Source organism: Rhinatrema bivittatum, chromosome 8 (genome assembly GCF_901001135.1).
Source record: "Rhinatrema bivittatum chromosome 8, aRhiBiv1.1, whole genome shotgun sequence".
Classification (NCBI taxonomy): Eukaryota; Metazoa; Chordata; class Amphibia; order Gymnophiona; family Rhinatrematidae; genus Rhinatrema; species Rhinatrema bivittatum.
Window position 1 is genome coordinate 23,481,124 of NC_042622.1, and position 17,122 is coordinate 23,498,245.

Sequence of the window (17,122 nt, forward strand, 5' to 3'; positions counted from 1 at the left end):
CAGCAACACACCATTTTTGTGCATATGAATTGCAGATGAGAGTATTTGGGCTGGGCAATAACGCACTCTCTGCTCCCCAACAGTACAAGTCTATATCCCTAATAGCACCTGTGCCTGTATGACATAGCAAATGGTCTACTCCTCTAAAGTGCATGCACGCTTCTATGTCTTGGCAACATCCTGTGTAACATAAAGCCATAGCACGCACACTGCTAAATGCTGCCAGCAAAGCATGCGTCCTGTGCAGCCACAGAATGCATCCTTGGCATGTGCTTTGCAAATAACGCATATTACATGTTACACTGGCTGCAGTTATGTGCGCTGCGCAATGTCTGGACCTGCGGAAAATGCGCAGAATTCCAGCGTCGTTTCCCTCAGATTTCTCCATTAATTCCCATTCCAATGGGACAATTTTGTGTAGGGAAATCATGAGGTGAGCCAAAGGATCTCAAATCAATCACCAGATGCCCTAGAAACAGTCCCAGGAAACAGGCATTTTTAACTTGACCTACCAAAACACAAATCTAGCAAATTACATCTATGTAATACTTGTGTATGCTAAATTGAAGAGATTGGTATATTTCCTCTACTCATTTTAAATTGTGCACGTTTCTGGATAGTTATCTTTTTTGGGTTTTTTTTTTACCTTATGGTTGAACAGAAATCATTCTTTGGATGTAGAAGTAATGTCTCCCAATTCTAGGGAAACTCTCAATATAATGAAACAATTTCTTGTGCCAGCAAGCACAGGTCAGCCCAGAACTGGGAACCTTCATGATGTAAACAGAACAATTGTACATGATGAGGTGCAAGGGTTTCCCCTTAAATAGTTAGTGAGTGATGTTTTGACCCCTGGTTTCCAAAGACTGCCGATGCCCACTCTTATTTATTTATTTATATACACTTTTCTGTTTTGCCTCTACTGTGAAAAGCTTGAGATGATTTACAATTAAAAAACAAACAAACAGAGAAAATAAACATTCATACATTTATATCATAACTCATAAGTGATTAAAATGCAATAGATAAAAAAAATGCCCAATTGAGTTCTATTTATTGTTATTGTTACAAATAAAAATATGCAGTGTAGAAAATTATTGTTAAAGTGGCATTTCAAACTTATTTGACCAGATATGACTTCATATTGATATGAATTGATCTTTGATTTCATGGTAATGGTATCACCAAAAGCATTTAAGGCATAACGTAGAAACATAGAAATGACGGCAGAAAAAGACCAAACGGCCCATCCAGTCTGCCCAGCAAGTTTCGCACTTTTTTTTATTAACCTTACAATTTATTAACCTTACAATTCTCTAGTATTTGTAACACACACACACACACACACACACACACACACACACACACACACACACACACATATAAATTAAGATATCTGAGCTTTTTCTGTTCTTAGCTTGCATAGAACCACATGTTCTAATTCTTAAGACTTCCACAGTTGTCAACTTTCCAGCCATGCTGTTAAATATTGCTTCAGTCGATTCCACCTGCTAAAACCTTGCACAGTGTCTGTCTCTTTGCCCCTGTACTGGAAAACAATCTTCCACATATCTAGGGACTGGACTCCACTGCTACGTGGTACTTTCTAATACATCTACAATGTGATGCCAGGCAAATAAAAAATGAATCAGCATTGACAAATTAACCAACTGGTCGGCACTGGATTAATGATGAACATATTACTACCCTTGTGTGCCTCCAGATGGCACTGCATTAATAAATTTCTTCCCGGCTCTGCAAGACCAAAAATCATTTCGGCTACATTGTTGCAAATGTTGTAAGAGTTGCATAAATCAGATGGCAAGTAGGTGCATAAGTTACACCAATTTTCATTTTTCAGAGGAAAAGACCTGTGTGCGCCTACGCATACGTGCACACATTTCCTTTTGAACATTATTCCTCCCCTCCCCCCAGACTACTTGCAGACAGGTACACCTGCTAAATGTTTGGGAAATTTCAGAGACATACATGCAAACCCTTCCCCATCCCCTACCCCGGGAATATCTCTGGGGTAAACTTACATGCGACTATCACATGCACGCGTATGTGTGCCTGCATTCCGGACGGACAGTTTTATATAACCGGCCATTAATGGGGGTAAAACACTCTTTTACCTGTGGAAATTAGGGATATGCATTTTAATTTTAAAATGTTTTTTCGTTTTCAATTTAAAAAAAAAATGTTTTTTTTTCATTTTTTGACATTTATTTGAGATAAAATAAAATGCAAAACAAATGGAGCCCCTTCCCCAAACCCAACAAGAACAAAACAATGAAATAAAACCTGCTTCAGATCCCCCATCCAAAAAAAAAAAAAAATCCAACGCCACAAAAATTTCAAAAAAATCCAGGATGCCTGAGAGCCTTTCCACACCCTGCCCCCCCCCCCACTCTCGGACACCTCCTACCCCCTTCCCTAGGTCACTGAAATCCAAAGGGGACAGGAATGAGCCCCGGGTGCACCTGTCCTGCTGTGTCGGCACAAGTTTGAGGTACGGAGGTCCCGCAGCGCCGACAGCTGCCATTTTGAAAAATGGACCCGCGGAGCAGGAGGGACTGCGGAACACTCCTTCCCCCTTTAGACTTCACCACCCCCAGGAAGCAGTGGGAGGCATCCAAGGGGGTTGGAGGGTGGGTGTGGGGGGGGGGGAGGGGGGGGAGGGCAGGCTATGAATGTTTAATTTTTTGCAGTGCTAGTTTTTGTTTGGCGGGGGAGAAGGAGAGGTGAGAGACCCTAGCTAGGGCTGGTGGCTGCTTAGTGGAAAATGAAACAAAACAAAAAACAAATTTTCATCTGTTTCGTTTGCCAAACAAAATGAATTGAAAAAAGGAAATTATGCTCAAATTTCCTGCTTTATTTCGAGCAAAAGCATATCCCTAGTGAATAGGCCTTTGAAAATTAACCTCCCCAGGGTATTTGTGTTTCTTAGAATAAAGTGTAAGCCTGATGGTTCTGAATTTTATTTTGGGATTTTTCGGTGGGGAATGAGTTGGGAGTTAATTTTACCCAGGACTGTGGAGCAGCTGGACTGTCCCAGATTTTATTTCCTGCGCGCATTTAAAATAAGTTTAAGAACTGTTCTTTCCCTCCTCTTTAGATATTGTTCTTAAGAGTTTCAACATTAAACCAACCCAACTGAAAGAAAAATTATTAATTTTACATGAAGACAGTGGTGGGCTTACTGACGAGCAGATTACAGCACTAAGAAGGTAAATTTTGCATTACATTCTTTATTTCTTTCACTGAAAGAGGTTAAGTTAGCAGAGTTTGAAATTTGTGAGCAGTAATGCCAACTGTCAAGCCATAATTAGCGTCCACTCGCGGACCTTTCATACACATTCATAATTCAGTACATTCATAATTCCATTAGCTGAAAAAACTCACAGAATCTATCTAAAATAAGCTGATTAATGGAACATCTTAGGAATCTGTGCTGGGGCCAATTCTGTTCATTATGAAGTAGATTTTAAGAGCCGCGCGCACATGGACGCGGCAATTTTAAAACATACGCGCGCACATATGCATATACATGTGCGTGTTTTAAAATCGGCAGTTCGCGCATACATGTGCACCCGAATTCATATTGATGTGCGCATGTGTGCAGAAATGCTGCCTTGCTCGCGTAAGTGTGTGTGTGTGTGTGTGTGTGTGGGGTTACTAGACGCGCACGTCAACGCAATTACTTCTTTTCCCAGTTCGCCCCAGTAAAGGAGAGGACTTCCTAATTCCCCTAGCTAACTCTCTTCCCTTTTGCCCTAATTGCCCCCAGCCTTAAATCCCCACTGACTACCATAGTTTTCTTTATTGTACTATGGATGCCGTCCATCCATAGCAGAGGTGAAGTTACGCAGTAGGGACCCTGGCGTGTGCTTGCGCACATAAAGACTTACGCACAGATTTCGATTACTGCATGAACACCGTACATGGGGACATTCATGGGGCAGAACTGAGATTGTTATATCCACCATAAAATCTGGCGTGTATTGAACAACCATCACCAAGGAACATGGCACAAAAACTGAAATATCCCCTTGACTTTCTACACACCGGTGGCATTTTTCAGTGTCCGGATGGTATGACTATAGCAGAAATATACTTTGGATCTCAAAACAGAAATACACAAAATTAGCCACTGCCCTCTAGATGGCAAATCCAGGAGATTTTATCAATTTCTAGAAATTTTCAGATAATCCAGATGGAGAAATTGATCCAAATGTGCTGATTTTTGGTTCAGTTTGTGTCCCGACTCTGTGCTTTCCACCTGGAATAAACTTCCTGAGCTGGTGCATCAGATCCCCTCTCTTGCCTTATTTAAATCCTGTCTAGTAAGCCACCTTTTTTAGGCTGCTTTTTAAATCTTAACCCCTGATTGTCCTGTTTACAACCATTTACCATTATGTTAATAAATAAAATTTCCAAATAAGCTGTACTGAGAAGGGACTGTTTCTTATGGGGTCCATTTTCAGCCACTGTTAGGCTACAGACCTGTCCTAAAGATAGCCGGATACATTTATCCGGCTATCTTTAGGACAGGTCTGTAGCCTAACCAGAGTTGGCCAGATAAATTATCAGCTAATGCCACTCCTCCCCAGAATGCCTCTTGTCTGCCCCCAGAACGCCCCTCATTTATCCGGCTAAATCCTATCCGGATAGCCAGTTATCAGGCTAGAATTTAACTGGATAAGTGTCTGAGTATGCTGGTATTGCCATTTAGATGGATAACTTAAGTTATCCGTCTAAATGGCTTTTGAATATCGACCTCTATATGTTTTTGTACAGCGCTGCGTATATTGATTAGCGCTATAGAAATGTTAAGTAGCAGCAAAAGTAATAGCGTACTGGATGGTAACTTTGATATTGACCCGTGGGCGCACATGTACGTGCGATTGCCAGCTCACACCATAGGACGTGGCCATTTTGTAAGATATGAGCGTCCCAGTTGGCCCAGTTAAGCGATAGGACTTCCTAACCCCCTTAGTTAAATAGCCTCTCTCTTACCCTGTTAGCACAATTATTTTAAATTTTATTACTTATATGCCATCCATAGCAGTGGTAAAGTTACGTGTCAGGGGACCCTGGCACGCGCTTGTGTACGTAAATACTTATGTGCACATCCCGCCCACATCCCGCCCATGCTCTGCCGAGACCATGGCCACGTCCAACCCTTTTTTTTTTTTTTGCAAACTTTTTATTTGTGCGTGCACGGGCGGCTTTTAAAAATCCGCCGGCTACACCTGCTCGCGTATCTCACGGTTTGGCACGCGCCAGGCTTTTAAAATTCACCCTTTGGTGAATAGCGATCATTATTTGTGAGTAGTGCACACACTAGTTCTGAAAAAAATAACTCCGCCAAAAAATCTGAAAGAAACCTCCCTCCCTTCTGACTCCTCCCGGTCAGAAAATGGGTGGAAAATGAATAACTCAAACCAAATGACTGAACAGAATACCCGTATTCTGAATCTCTGTGCATTGTATATGTTTTTGGGAAAGATGCAATATTGTGGGGAGGTTTTTAAGTAATTGATTGTATGAATGTGGATGAGTGAATGGTTTGTATATATTTTTAATTTATGGGATATTTAATGTTTGTATTCATGTGGGAAATTGAGGGTAGTTTGGGTATCCACACTATATTAAAAGATATAAGATACATGTCTTAAAAAAGTTCTTCTTTTAGAAAATTGATATATATTTATATATGTTATCCCTGTAATAAAAATACATGTTTAATAAAATTACATAATTTTAAAAAAAAATTTCTTGTCAAATTGGTGAGAATAGTTGAATAATATAATTGTGTATTACATTGTAAATTGATGTTCTTTAGGTGGTACAGTGAACAAAAAAGATGCACATCCCTCTGTGTTATCAGTATAGGAACGCACTCACGTTCCTCTCATTTTGTGGGTTTATTTCTAGATGATGTATTTTCTTTTTCTCTACTGCTCCACGTCAATAATAATTCCTTGGAGGGATTGAAACCTTGGGAGTACATCTGCTGGACTCTTTAGGAGTTTATACCAGCCAGCAGACATACCTAAAGATTCAGGGCATAGGCCCATAAGCCCTTCTTTCCTCCCCCTGAGATTTTTCATATTTAACTCAATCATGACCAGCAACTTCCTCCGATCCTTCGATCCTATAAAAATACATAATTGGACATCACTTAAATATTCTCTTTTCTAAGTTCCTATACAGCTGTCTCTAGACAGAAGAAAACCCCTGGCCACTTTCAACTATCCAGTAAAACTACCACTGAAATTATTCAAGAGCATCGATCAATAAACATTCTTACACATGGAAGTGAAGTATAGGGTATAATTAAGATAGGACCGAATCTGTTGTGGTGGTGGACCCCTGGACTGAGGGGGAGTTGGCACTACCTGTGGGGAGGAGCCCCACAGGCCCCCACCATCAGCAGGCCCAGCTGGAGCTTCACCAATATCAGCCCACATTCCCCTTAGGCTGAGCCCTCGGCTGCCGGGGCCAGCTGGTCTTAGGAGGGGGGCCTCTGTGATGGTGGAAGTCCAGGCAGTCGGGAACACAGTGGCCAGCATGCTGACAGGAAAGCAGAGGAACAGCCAGAGGTCAGCAGAAAATAAGCAAAGTAGGTATACAGGCCAGGGCCAGAAGCAAGCAGCAAAGCACAAGGTCAGTGTTATTTACACTTTCGAATAATAGAAGGACTAGGGGGCATTCCATGAAGTTAGCAAGTAGCACATTTAAGACTAATCGGAGAAAATTCTTTTCACTCAACACACAATAAAGCTCTGAATTTGTTGCCGAGGATGCGGTTAGTGCAGTTAGGGTAGTTGGGTCAAAAAAGGTTTGGATAAGTTCTTGGAGGAGAAGTCCATTATGGCTATTATCATTATACTTAGGGAATAGCCATGCTATTAATTGCATCAGTATGCAATGGGATTCTTCTTAGTGTTTGGGGTAATTGCCAGGTTCTTGTGGCCTGGTTTTGGCCTCTGTTGGAAACAGGATGCTGGGCTTGATGGACCCTTGGTCTGACCCAGCATGGCATTTCTTATGTTCCTATGTCCAGTCCAGGGACAAAACCAGAAGACCAATCCAAAGGGAAGACGAGAGGAGGATGAGGACTACAGATAGAAGACTGGACGCTGGAGCCAGATGAAGGAGAGAAGGGACTAGGGGAGGACCAGAATTCAGGAGCAAACCAACAGCCAGGATCTGGAACAGGAACATAGGAACTAAGAACAGCAGAAGGAACCAGGAAGCGAGGACTAGATTCATGAACCAGGAATGCAGGCAATACGCTACTCCAAAAGGAGTTGACCTACTCCCAAAGCAAAGACTGGAAGCAGGAACCAGCCTTAAATGGCCCTGGGGCAGTGAGGTCATCAAGGGGCACTGGGGCCCTGATTCCCACTGCTGGCCCTTTAAGAAGGACAGGATCAGCCCGCGCGCGCTTCAGGGAGTGGGTATGTTGTGAGCTGTGAGATCGCTGCGGCAACCGTGAAGTAGGAGGAGGCCTGTGTTCAGGGCTCCTGCTCCGTGTGTGGCCTTTTTCGGCATTGGGGAACACTGAAGAGAGTGTGGCGGCTCGCGGGAGGCTGTGAACCGCCAAGCGTAACAGAATCCCAATATAAAACCTGCACCTCAAGTTTTAACATACTCTGCATTCACAGAGACGACTCCAACAAAGGGTGCAGAGCAGAACACTCACCATAGAAAAATATTATTCAAATTCAGGTGTCACCTCAGTAACAGCATCTCGAACTCCTTCCACTGCTAAGAACATTGTATATACAAAATCCTGCAAAAAATGTACTCAGAATTTATAGAAAGCCGGCCATGCCATAAAACCCTAACTGCCAGACTCAAACAGTAAAAACCCTACCTTTGAAAGGCAACACTGCAAATATTATACCAGGCCATAAAAAACACCAATATACCTCCTATTAGGAAAACAGATCCTTATACAGAAACTATAAGTTATCAGATTACCTCATCTCAGTCACATATGCAGAAAAACACTTGAACCATATACAGAATAATGAGACCATAAAGTAGAAATGCAAATGTGCAGACAAAAACTAAATTGGAAATCGCAGGAAGCCAGACTCTATGCCGTGCAACAATGGAAAAACAAAAATATCATTCCTCATAAAATATCAGACAATAAAATCAAGTAATATAAAACATCAATCATAATAGTAAAACATACTAATAAAAAGCATAAATATTTCAAAACAGCTGATGAACAGAATAATATCCAACAATTAAAAATGCATACAAAATTTAAAAAATTGATTTAACACCAATAAAATGTTTCAAATCAACAGACATATCAAATAGCACCCAATAATTGAATCTCATAAGGATAAAAATCCTCCACTGTCCATACCTGGGAACTTTTGATTTCCAGTCACCTTGAGATGTCTTGGATTAGTGGGGTGGGATGTGGTGACACACAAACTTTATCCTCTGTCTGTTATACATGCATATTTTGAAACACACACACACAGGTTCATTCTCTCACACATACTCCCTCTCTCACGGACATGCTCTGTCACACACACTCATACATGCTCTCATACACACTTCCTCTCTAACACACAGACACAAACGTGTGCGTGTGCACACATGCTCTCATACACATTTTCTCTCTCATATACACACACAATGCTCTCATACACACACAGATCTGTTACACACACTTCCTCTGTCCCACAAACACATGCTCTCATACATGTTTTCTCTCTATCTCTTTCATATACACAAACACATACACATATGCTCTCAAGCCCCCAGGCTCCCTCTCACCCACGCCCACAGGCTCCCACACACATCACACACACAGACACACACTGGCTGTTGCTCCCACTCTCACACATTCTTTCTCAAACCCACAGGCTCTCTCTCACACACCCAAATACTGACATGCGTGAGTGCACACACACACACACTCTCATTCTCACAGGCTCTCTCATGCACACAGACACTTACACTCCCACATGCTGTCTCTCACTCACAAAGGCTTTCAGGGATCTCCCCTTTAGCCCTGAAGCCTATTGGGCTTTCTTTTCAGTTGCCACAAGATAGGTTACATGGTGGCATATCGGGCCTCCTCTATGGCCACCATGGGATGGGGTCCATGGCAGCCTGTTCGGCCTCCTTTTTGGCTGCAGTGGGATGTAGGTCTGCAGTGGCCTGTTGGGCCTCCTCTTCGGCCACCGTGGGTTGGGATCCATGGTGATCTGTTGAGCCATTTCTTTGGCCATCATGGGATAGGGTCTGTGGTGGCCTGTGGAGACTCTGGCTGCCATGGGATTGAGTTTGCAGTGGCCTTTCGGGCTGCTGCTTCAACTGCCATGGGATAGGGACCACGGCGGCCTGTTGGGCCTCCATTTTGTCCACTTTGGGATGGTGGTCTGCAGCAGCATGCTGGGCCTCCTCATTGGCCACCAAAGAATGGGGTCTGCAGTGGTCTGTCTTGGATCTCCCTTTTAGCCAGCACAAGATGGGGGTCCATGGTGGCCTGTTGAGCCTCTTCTTCGGCTGCTGTGGGATGGGGGTTCTTGATAGCCTGTTGGGACTCCTCTTCAGCAAGCATGATATGGGATCCACGGCAAACCTATTGGGCCTCTCCTTTTTTTCATGGCCTGACAGCTGCTGAAGGAGACTCAGAGCATAGAGGAGGAGATTCAGGGCAAGGTCCCTGCATGCTCAGGACTAACAATGCCCCTGGTAACCACTCTTTATGCTCAAGCTTTTGGTCTAAGAGGCCAATTTTCAAAAAATGCTGAATGCCTAAATGTAGGCACCCTACCTAAATAGGTTCCTAGTTTCAGTCATGTAGGCACCTACATTTTCAACTGAAAATTCAGCTAAATTTAGGAGACTTAAACTGGGACGGTAACTTTCAAACCAGTGTGCAAGCATACATTTGTGCGCGTGCATCAGCCCATGCCCAGGGACGCGGCTATTTTATAACTTGTGCATGTATATGTGCACATGTTATAAAATAGCTTGGCTGCACACACACACGCTCCTAGATTTCTCAGAGCCGTTCTGTAGCTCTATAGCCAGCGTACCAGATCTGAACTGAGCAGACCCTCATTCAAAAGCAGGTGCAGCTCTCTTAGACCTGCTCTTTTAGACCAGCTTTCTTTTCTTATAATCAGGGGGTCATTCTTTATTCTGCGATGTGCCGGTTATAGCACATGATAAGGCCCTACTGCATGTGATACCGGCTGCGTCGCAGTGATATTATTCTTCTTAGGGGAAGGGGAGGAGTTTGGGCGGGGTTTGGGCAGAGTTATCTCCCGGCAACACTACGGGCGATAAAGTTTTTCACATTATCGCCGGCCGCACTGCAGGAAATAACTACACCTTTTCCCGTGGCGCTATGGGGGCAATAGTGTACGGCGCAGCTGCACTGCAGCAGGCAAAACCGCACCGCTGCAATGAGGCTGGCTGCCCACTATCATCTCCCCGCCTCTTTTTTTTTTGCATCTCATCATTCTGCCATAAATATAGCAAAATGATGAATCTAGGAGAATATTCATTGAATAACTAATTGGTGGTCAGCAAATTTTTGCGTACATAAACAGCGCAATTTTCAATAATGTACATTAGTCACTTCATGCACATGAAAGTGGGCACTTAAACGGCCCCATCTTTCCCCTCCTGTTAATATTTATGTGCATGCTCGCAACGTTTCCAAAAGAGCACACAAGTATGCATGTGTCAGTTTTATGCATAGAAAACCTTTTGAAAATTAACACCAAAGAGAGCAATTTTCAGACTCTCCACTTTTTCTGCGGGTACTATTCACCTGCGGATTCTGCATCAGGTTTCAAAGAGAACGTGCTCTCATCCTTTTTAAAATCTGCCCTGGGTCCAAAGGACCCTCAGACTTTTGTACCTGGCACTGTTTAAAAATTGCCTGCAAAGTCATTAAAAAAAAACCCAACAACAACCGTTGATCCACCTAATGGCTTTTCTTACCATTTTTGCATAAATCCACACACTTCTATTTTTTTTTCAAACACCAACATATCTTCTGCCTTTATGAAGAAAGAAGCAACTTCAGGTTATCAGCATTTAATTACTATTGACTTACATCTCTTCCCTTTAATCAAAGCTTGTATTCCCTTGGATACTTAATCACAGCTGAAAACAGAATGGAAAATGTACAGAATAAAAAGACATCCAAACAGAGTACTGGTTAGAGCCTGAAGTTCTTCCTCCTTCCTTTCTCTGATTTGTATATGCACAAACCGACTATATTTTAAAAAGTGTAAATGCCGTGGTGCGCACATCTCAAAACCTGTCAGAAAGGGGAGGGGCAGGGCTGTGTTGGGGCCTGGTCAAAAGATGTGCACATAAATATTTACGCACCCCAGCATGTGCTGAGGTCCCCTGCTGTGTAACTTTACTTCTGCTATTGATGGTGTGTAAGTTATAGAAGATGCATGCAGGGAATAATAACCCTTGCTGTAGTTACACAATGTTAGGTTTCATATTAGGAGCTACCACCCAGGAAAGAGATCTAGGCGTCATAGTGGATAATACTTTAAAATCGTCGGCTCAGTGTGCTGCAGCAGTCAAAAAAGCAAACAGAATATTGGGAATTATTAGGAAGGGAATGGTGAATAAAACGGAAAATGTCATAATGCCTCTGTATCGCTCCATGGTGAGACCGCACCTTGAATACTGTGTACAATTCTGGTCGCCGCATCTCAAAAAAGATATAGCTGCACTGGAGAAGGTACAGAGAAGGGCGACCAACATGATAAAGGGGATGGAACAGCTCCCCTATGAGGAAAGGCTAAAGAAGTTAGGGATGTTCAGCTTGGAGAAGCAACGGCTGAAGGGGGGATATGATAGAGGTCTTTAAAATCATGAGAGGTCCAGAACAGGTAAATGTGAATCAGTTATTTACACTTTCAGATAACAGAAGTATAAGTAAGTTTAGGGTTGCAGGGACCTGTCTGCTACAGGACACTTCCAGTTTCCCTCCCATCTTACTTGCGATCCTAAGTCAGGAAAAAGACAATATGTTCTCCTCAGAAACAGACATTTATCAGATTTGGGAGGTTGTAGAATTTAGAAAATAAAAACAATTCCTCTCTCTAACATCCTGGTCACTAAGCACCAGTTTTCCCTAAAGAAAGTTCTGTACCATGGGTGATAACAAACATGCCATAAACCTTAGCCTGCTTAATATATTAATACTTATGGCTAACTCACTTACTCCTGGTCCCAGCTTAGGCAATACCCCTCTGTTCACCTCTGAAGCAGACGATGACTGGAGGTCTGGTGAATGTGTGCTGGGAAGGACTTGGTTCCTGGGTTTGGGTCTGGCAGAGCTGGCGGTGATCCAGGATGGAGACTGGCTTCTGGCTCTGGTACTTGCTGGGTTGTTGGGGGCTTGCTTTCACCCCTCACTGTCTCAGACTCTGTGTCACTTTCCGCATCTGAGCAGGGCGTCTACTCTCTCTGGTCTCCTGGCCACAGCTTGTCTTCTCCCTCCTCGATAGCAGGGGATGCTGGTCCCCTTAGGACACCCCTTTTGCTCTTCGGGTTCCTTTTCTTTCGGGGTCCCTTCTCTGGTTTCAGGGTTTGCTCTGCTCTGGTTTCAGGTTCGCTCTGCTCTGGTTTCAGGGTTCTGGTTTCTGGTTTCAGGATTCGCTCTGCTCTGGTTTCAGGGTTCGCTCTTTCAGGGTCTCACTCCCTTTTCAGGGTCTCGCTCCCAGGGGTCCTTCATTCCCAGTCTCTTATTTTACCACCATCTTATACTTTCCAGCTGATAAATATGCATAAGCTCGGGTATAATCACATAGTGGGTAGAGGGTCTTTGCCGCTTTGCAGATCTTTTCCCCCTTCCCACTTTTTCAATGAGAGAACTGCCACGTCTGTATGCCAAGCTGTTATGCCATAGTGTTTTTCTCTGTCTCAGATTGCCCCCTTCTTCCAAAGGTGGGTGTGTTTCTGACCTCTGGACTTGTTGGCTGATCCATGACTCCTGCTTAGGGGTTTAGCTGCTTTATTGTCCTTTTTTTTAAATTTAAACAGGCACCTACAAATAGGCAGATCTAGATAACGTATCCTTCAGTGTAAAGTTCTTATCAGGGCAAGGTCTCTTATTTTCCACTGAGACAGTGTTTTGGCCTGTCAGTATTTGGCCTGCATATTTCTTGGCTATTTTGATTCATATTTCATGCTTTCAGTGGTAAAACATGGGATATCTCCCCACAGAAAGACTAAGGGGCACTCCATAAAGTTAGCAAGTAGCACATTTAAAACAAATTGGAGAAAATTCTTTTTCACTCACTGCAGAATTAAGATCTGGAATTTGTTGCCAGAGGATGTGGTTAGTGCAGGGAGTGTAGCTGGGATTAAAAAAGATTTGGATAAGTTCTTGGAGGAGAAATCCATTAACTGCTATTAATCAAGTTGACTTAGGGAATAGCCTCTGCTATTACTAGCATCAGTAGCATGGGATATACTTAATTTTGGGGTTCTTGCCAGGTACTTGTTGCCTGGATTGACCACTGTTGGAAACAGGATGCTGGGCTCGATGGATACTTGGTTTGACCCAGTATGGTAACTTATGTCTCACCATTAAGAAATGGATTCATCCATTCTCAAAACACAAAGCTCCTTGGTGTACACCTGAATTAAAATCTATTAAACGGGATTTACACCATTCTCACAGGAAATGGCACAAACATCCAAATTCATCCTCACTTGCACACTATAGATCTGCCCTTAGCAAGTATAGATCTAAGATTAATTTGTCTAAACGAGACTTTTTCTCTGCCAAAATACATAAATTTCAATTTAATCCCAAGATTTTGTTCTCTTATGTTTCTAAATTGACCAATACCAGTAGACCGTTCCACCCCCAAGGTAACTTAAACAAAGAGAAAATCCGAAAGGTAATTTGTAATTTGGCCCATCCTACCCACCAACAGATTTCACTGCCCACCAACCCGGACCTGAAATGGTCCACCTTTGACAATGTCTCATCCTTAGAAATTTGTAAATTTATTAAATAAGGTGAGCCCTGCCACCCACCCTCTTGATCCCATTCCGATAAAAATTAAGAACATAAGAACATGCCATACTGGGTCAGACCAAGGGTCCATCAAGCCCAGCATCCTGTTTCCAACAGTGGCCAATCCAGGCCATAAGAACCTGGCAAGTACCCAAAAACTAAGTCTATTCCATGTTACTGTTGCTAGTAATAGCAGTGGCTAATTTCTATGTCAACTTAATTAATAGCAGGTAATGGACTTCGCCTCCAAGAACTTATCCAGTCCTTTTTTAAACACAGCTACACTAAATGCACTAACCACATCCTCTGGCAACAAATTCCAGAGTTTAATTGTGCGTTGAGTGAAAAAGAACTTTCTTCGATTAGTTTAAAATGTGCCACATGCTAACTTCATGGAGTGCCCCCTAGTCTTTCTATTATCTGAAAGAGTAAATAACCAATTCACATCTACCCGTTCTAGACCTCTCATGATTTTAATCACCTCTATCCTATCCCCCCTCAGCCGTCTCTTCTCCAAGCTGAAAAGTCCTAACCTCTTTAGTCTTTCCTCATAGAGGAGCTGTTCCATCCCCTTTATCATTCTGGTCGCCCTTCTCTGTAACTTCTCCATCGCAACTATATCTTTTTTGAGATGCGGCGACCAGAATTATACACAGTATTCGAGTTCCTTAGCCAACATCATCAATACTTCTCTGATCGAAGGATAATTTCCAGACTTGTTAAAGTGTGCGGTTGTTAAACCAATTTTAAAGAAAGTACATTTAGAAATAGACAATTTATCCAATTTCCGACCTATTTCTACACTTCCTTTTTTAATCAAAATTAATAGAAAAGGTGGTCAACCAACAATTGATGGATTACCTTGAATGTAATTATTTACTTTACCCCTCTCAATTCGGTTTTCGTAAATTTTTTAACATGGAAACATTACTTGTCTCACTCTCTGATATTGTATTAAGAGGGATAGACAATGGAAATTCGTATCTTTTGATTTTACATGATATTTCATTGGCCTTTGACACAATTAACCACGACATAATGATAAACAGACTTGAAGAAATTGGTATAGCTGATACAACTCTTTTGTGGTTTAAATCTTATCTTTCTAACAGGGCATATAAAGTTAAACTAGGCTCTGCTGAATCTGACCCGATTAATTTTAATTTTGGAGTCCCTCAGGGCTTGTCCTTATCTCCGAATCTTTTTAATATCTATATGTCCTCACTCTGTAAATTTTTGGCTGGCTTAGGACTTACACATTTTATTTATGCAGACGATGTGCAAATCTTACTTCCTATAGAGGATCTATTGAAAACACTTTGAAACTCTGGAATATATATTTCAATTTAATTCAACAATTATTCACTCAGATGTACTTATCCCTAAACCATTCCAAAACAGAAATTTTACTGCTTTGTAAGAAACTCAACGATAAAGCAACGTCAGAAATAAAATCCTTACATAATACCCATACTATCATTCACGAAGTAAGAGATTTAGGTATCATTTTAGATAGCAAATTTAATTTTAAGAAGTCCATTTAAACTATAATAAAGGAGGGATTTTACAAATTACAAATTCTAAAAAAACTCAAACCTTTATTACACCCCAATGATTTTAGAACAGTTCTCAGGCCCTTTTGTTTTCCAAACTTGATTACATTGATGCAGGGAGGCTTTCTATTAGGCCTCCCTGCATCAATGATTCACCCTTTACAACTTCTACAAAATGCTGTTGCCCGACTTCTAACTAATAGTAAAAAATGCAATCACATAACTCCAATTCTGAAAGACCTCCATTGGCTCCCCATTTACTATAGATCTCACTACAAATGTTTGACCCTAATACACAAAACAATATGCGGTGACAAAATCGAATGGCTTAATGCTGCCCTATACATTCATACTCCTCAATGCAATTTATGATCTTCTGGCAAGGCATTATTATCCATATCGTCCCCAAAATTAGCACATTTAAATGCTGTTCGAGACAGAGCTTTATCCCTAGCAGGTCCTAACATATGGCATGCATTACCTCTTGTCATAAGGCTTGAGTCACACCTACATTTTTTTAAGAAAAAATTCAAGACATGGCTATTTGAACAAGCATTTTCATAGTCAGTCTGGTCCCCTCACTTTAATATATCATTTATTTTATTGTACTTACATATTTTTTACATTATTTATTAGTTTTATGGGCAGCTAGAATTACTTTGATGTTAGAATCTAAATTTATTTATTAATGATTTTATAGTAACTATGTTTTATAATATGTTTTAAATGTACTCACTGAACTGATTGTTTTTTTAGCTTGGTTTAGTCATTGATTAGTTTAATGTATGCATTGTTGGATTTGTACAAAGACATATGATGTAAACCGATATGAAGTTTTCATGAATATTGGTATACAAACTGCATAAATATCTTATGTTCTTATGTAAAAGATTGAGCTATTTTGGAGGGGTTTAAAGGGTCTCGAGTAATGAGACCTTCAAACTAGGGAGTCTAGAGGACCTAGCTGTTAACTGGACAAACTGGTGGATGAACTGGTAAACCGGTAATGGTGTCAGAGCGCACCCCTTTTAAAATCACCCAACGTACGTGGTAGAAGCGGGATTTGCGTGCCCACTTAAAATCAGGTACACGTTTACATGGACCCGCTACTTTATAACGTGCGCGCAGGTTTTACAATGGCCATGTTCCTAGATTTGAAAGTTACCAACCTTGTGTGCATCAGACCTCATGAAGCAATCAGAGGAGATCACTCAGTATTGCTTAGACATATTCCTTTCCCAAGTACAAAGAATCTACAGATTTCAGCACAAAACAGCAATCATATCTGCGTTGGGCACAGATGGCACAGACCTTACATTTCCCATTACAAAATGACCATTTAGTGGGGATGTGCAATTGTTTTTCCCGAATTAGGCAATGTCAATGATTTTGTCTAATTTGGAATGATTCAGGAGAACTGAAAAATGATTGAATTTTTTCTGAAATTTCGAAAAAAATTCATTTTTGAGTTAGTGCGCGCTAACTCCCGATAGTGCGCACTAACCCGAAAATC

At 41.7% G+C, this 17,122-nt stretch overlaps 1 protein-coding gene across 1 annotated transcript in view; it reads left to right on the forward strand.

Annotated features, from left to right (window-relative positions):
- Positions 1–17,122, forward strand: part of LOC115097993 (disheveled-associated activator of morphogenesis 2-like) — a 108,126-nt gene that overhangs the window by 72,062 nt on the left and 18,942 nt on the right. The window contains exon 9 of the mRNA XM_029614228.1: positions 3,119–3,230. Within this exon, the coding sequence (XP_029470088.1) occupies positions 3,119–3,230 (112 nt within the window). The remainder of the gene's footprint in view (positions 1–3,118; positions 3,231–17,122) is intronic.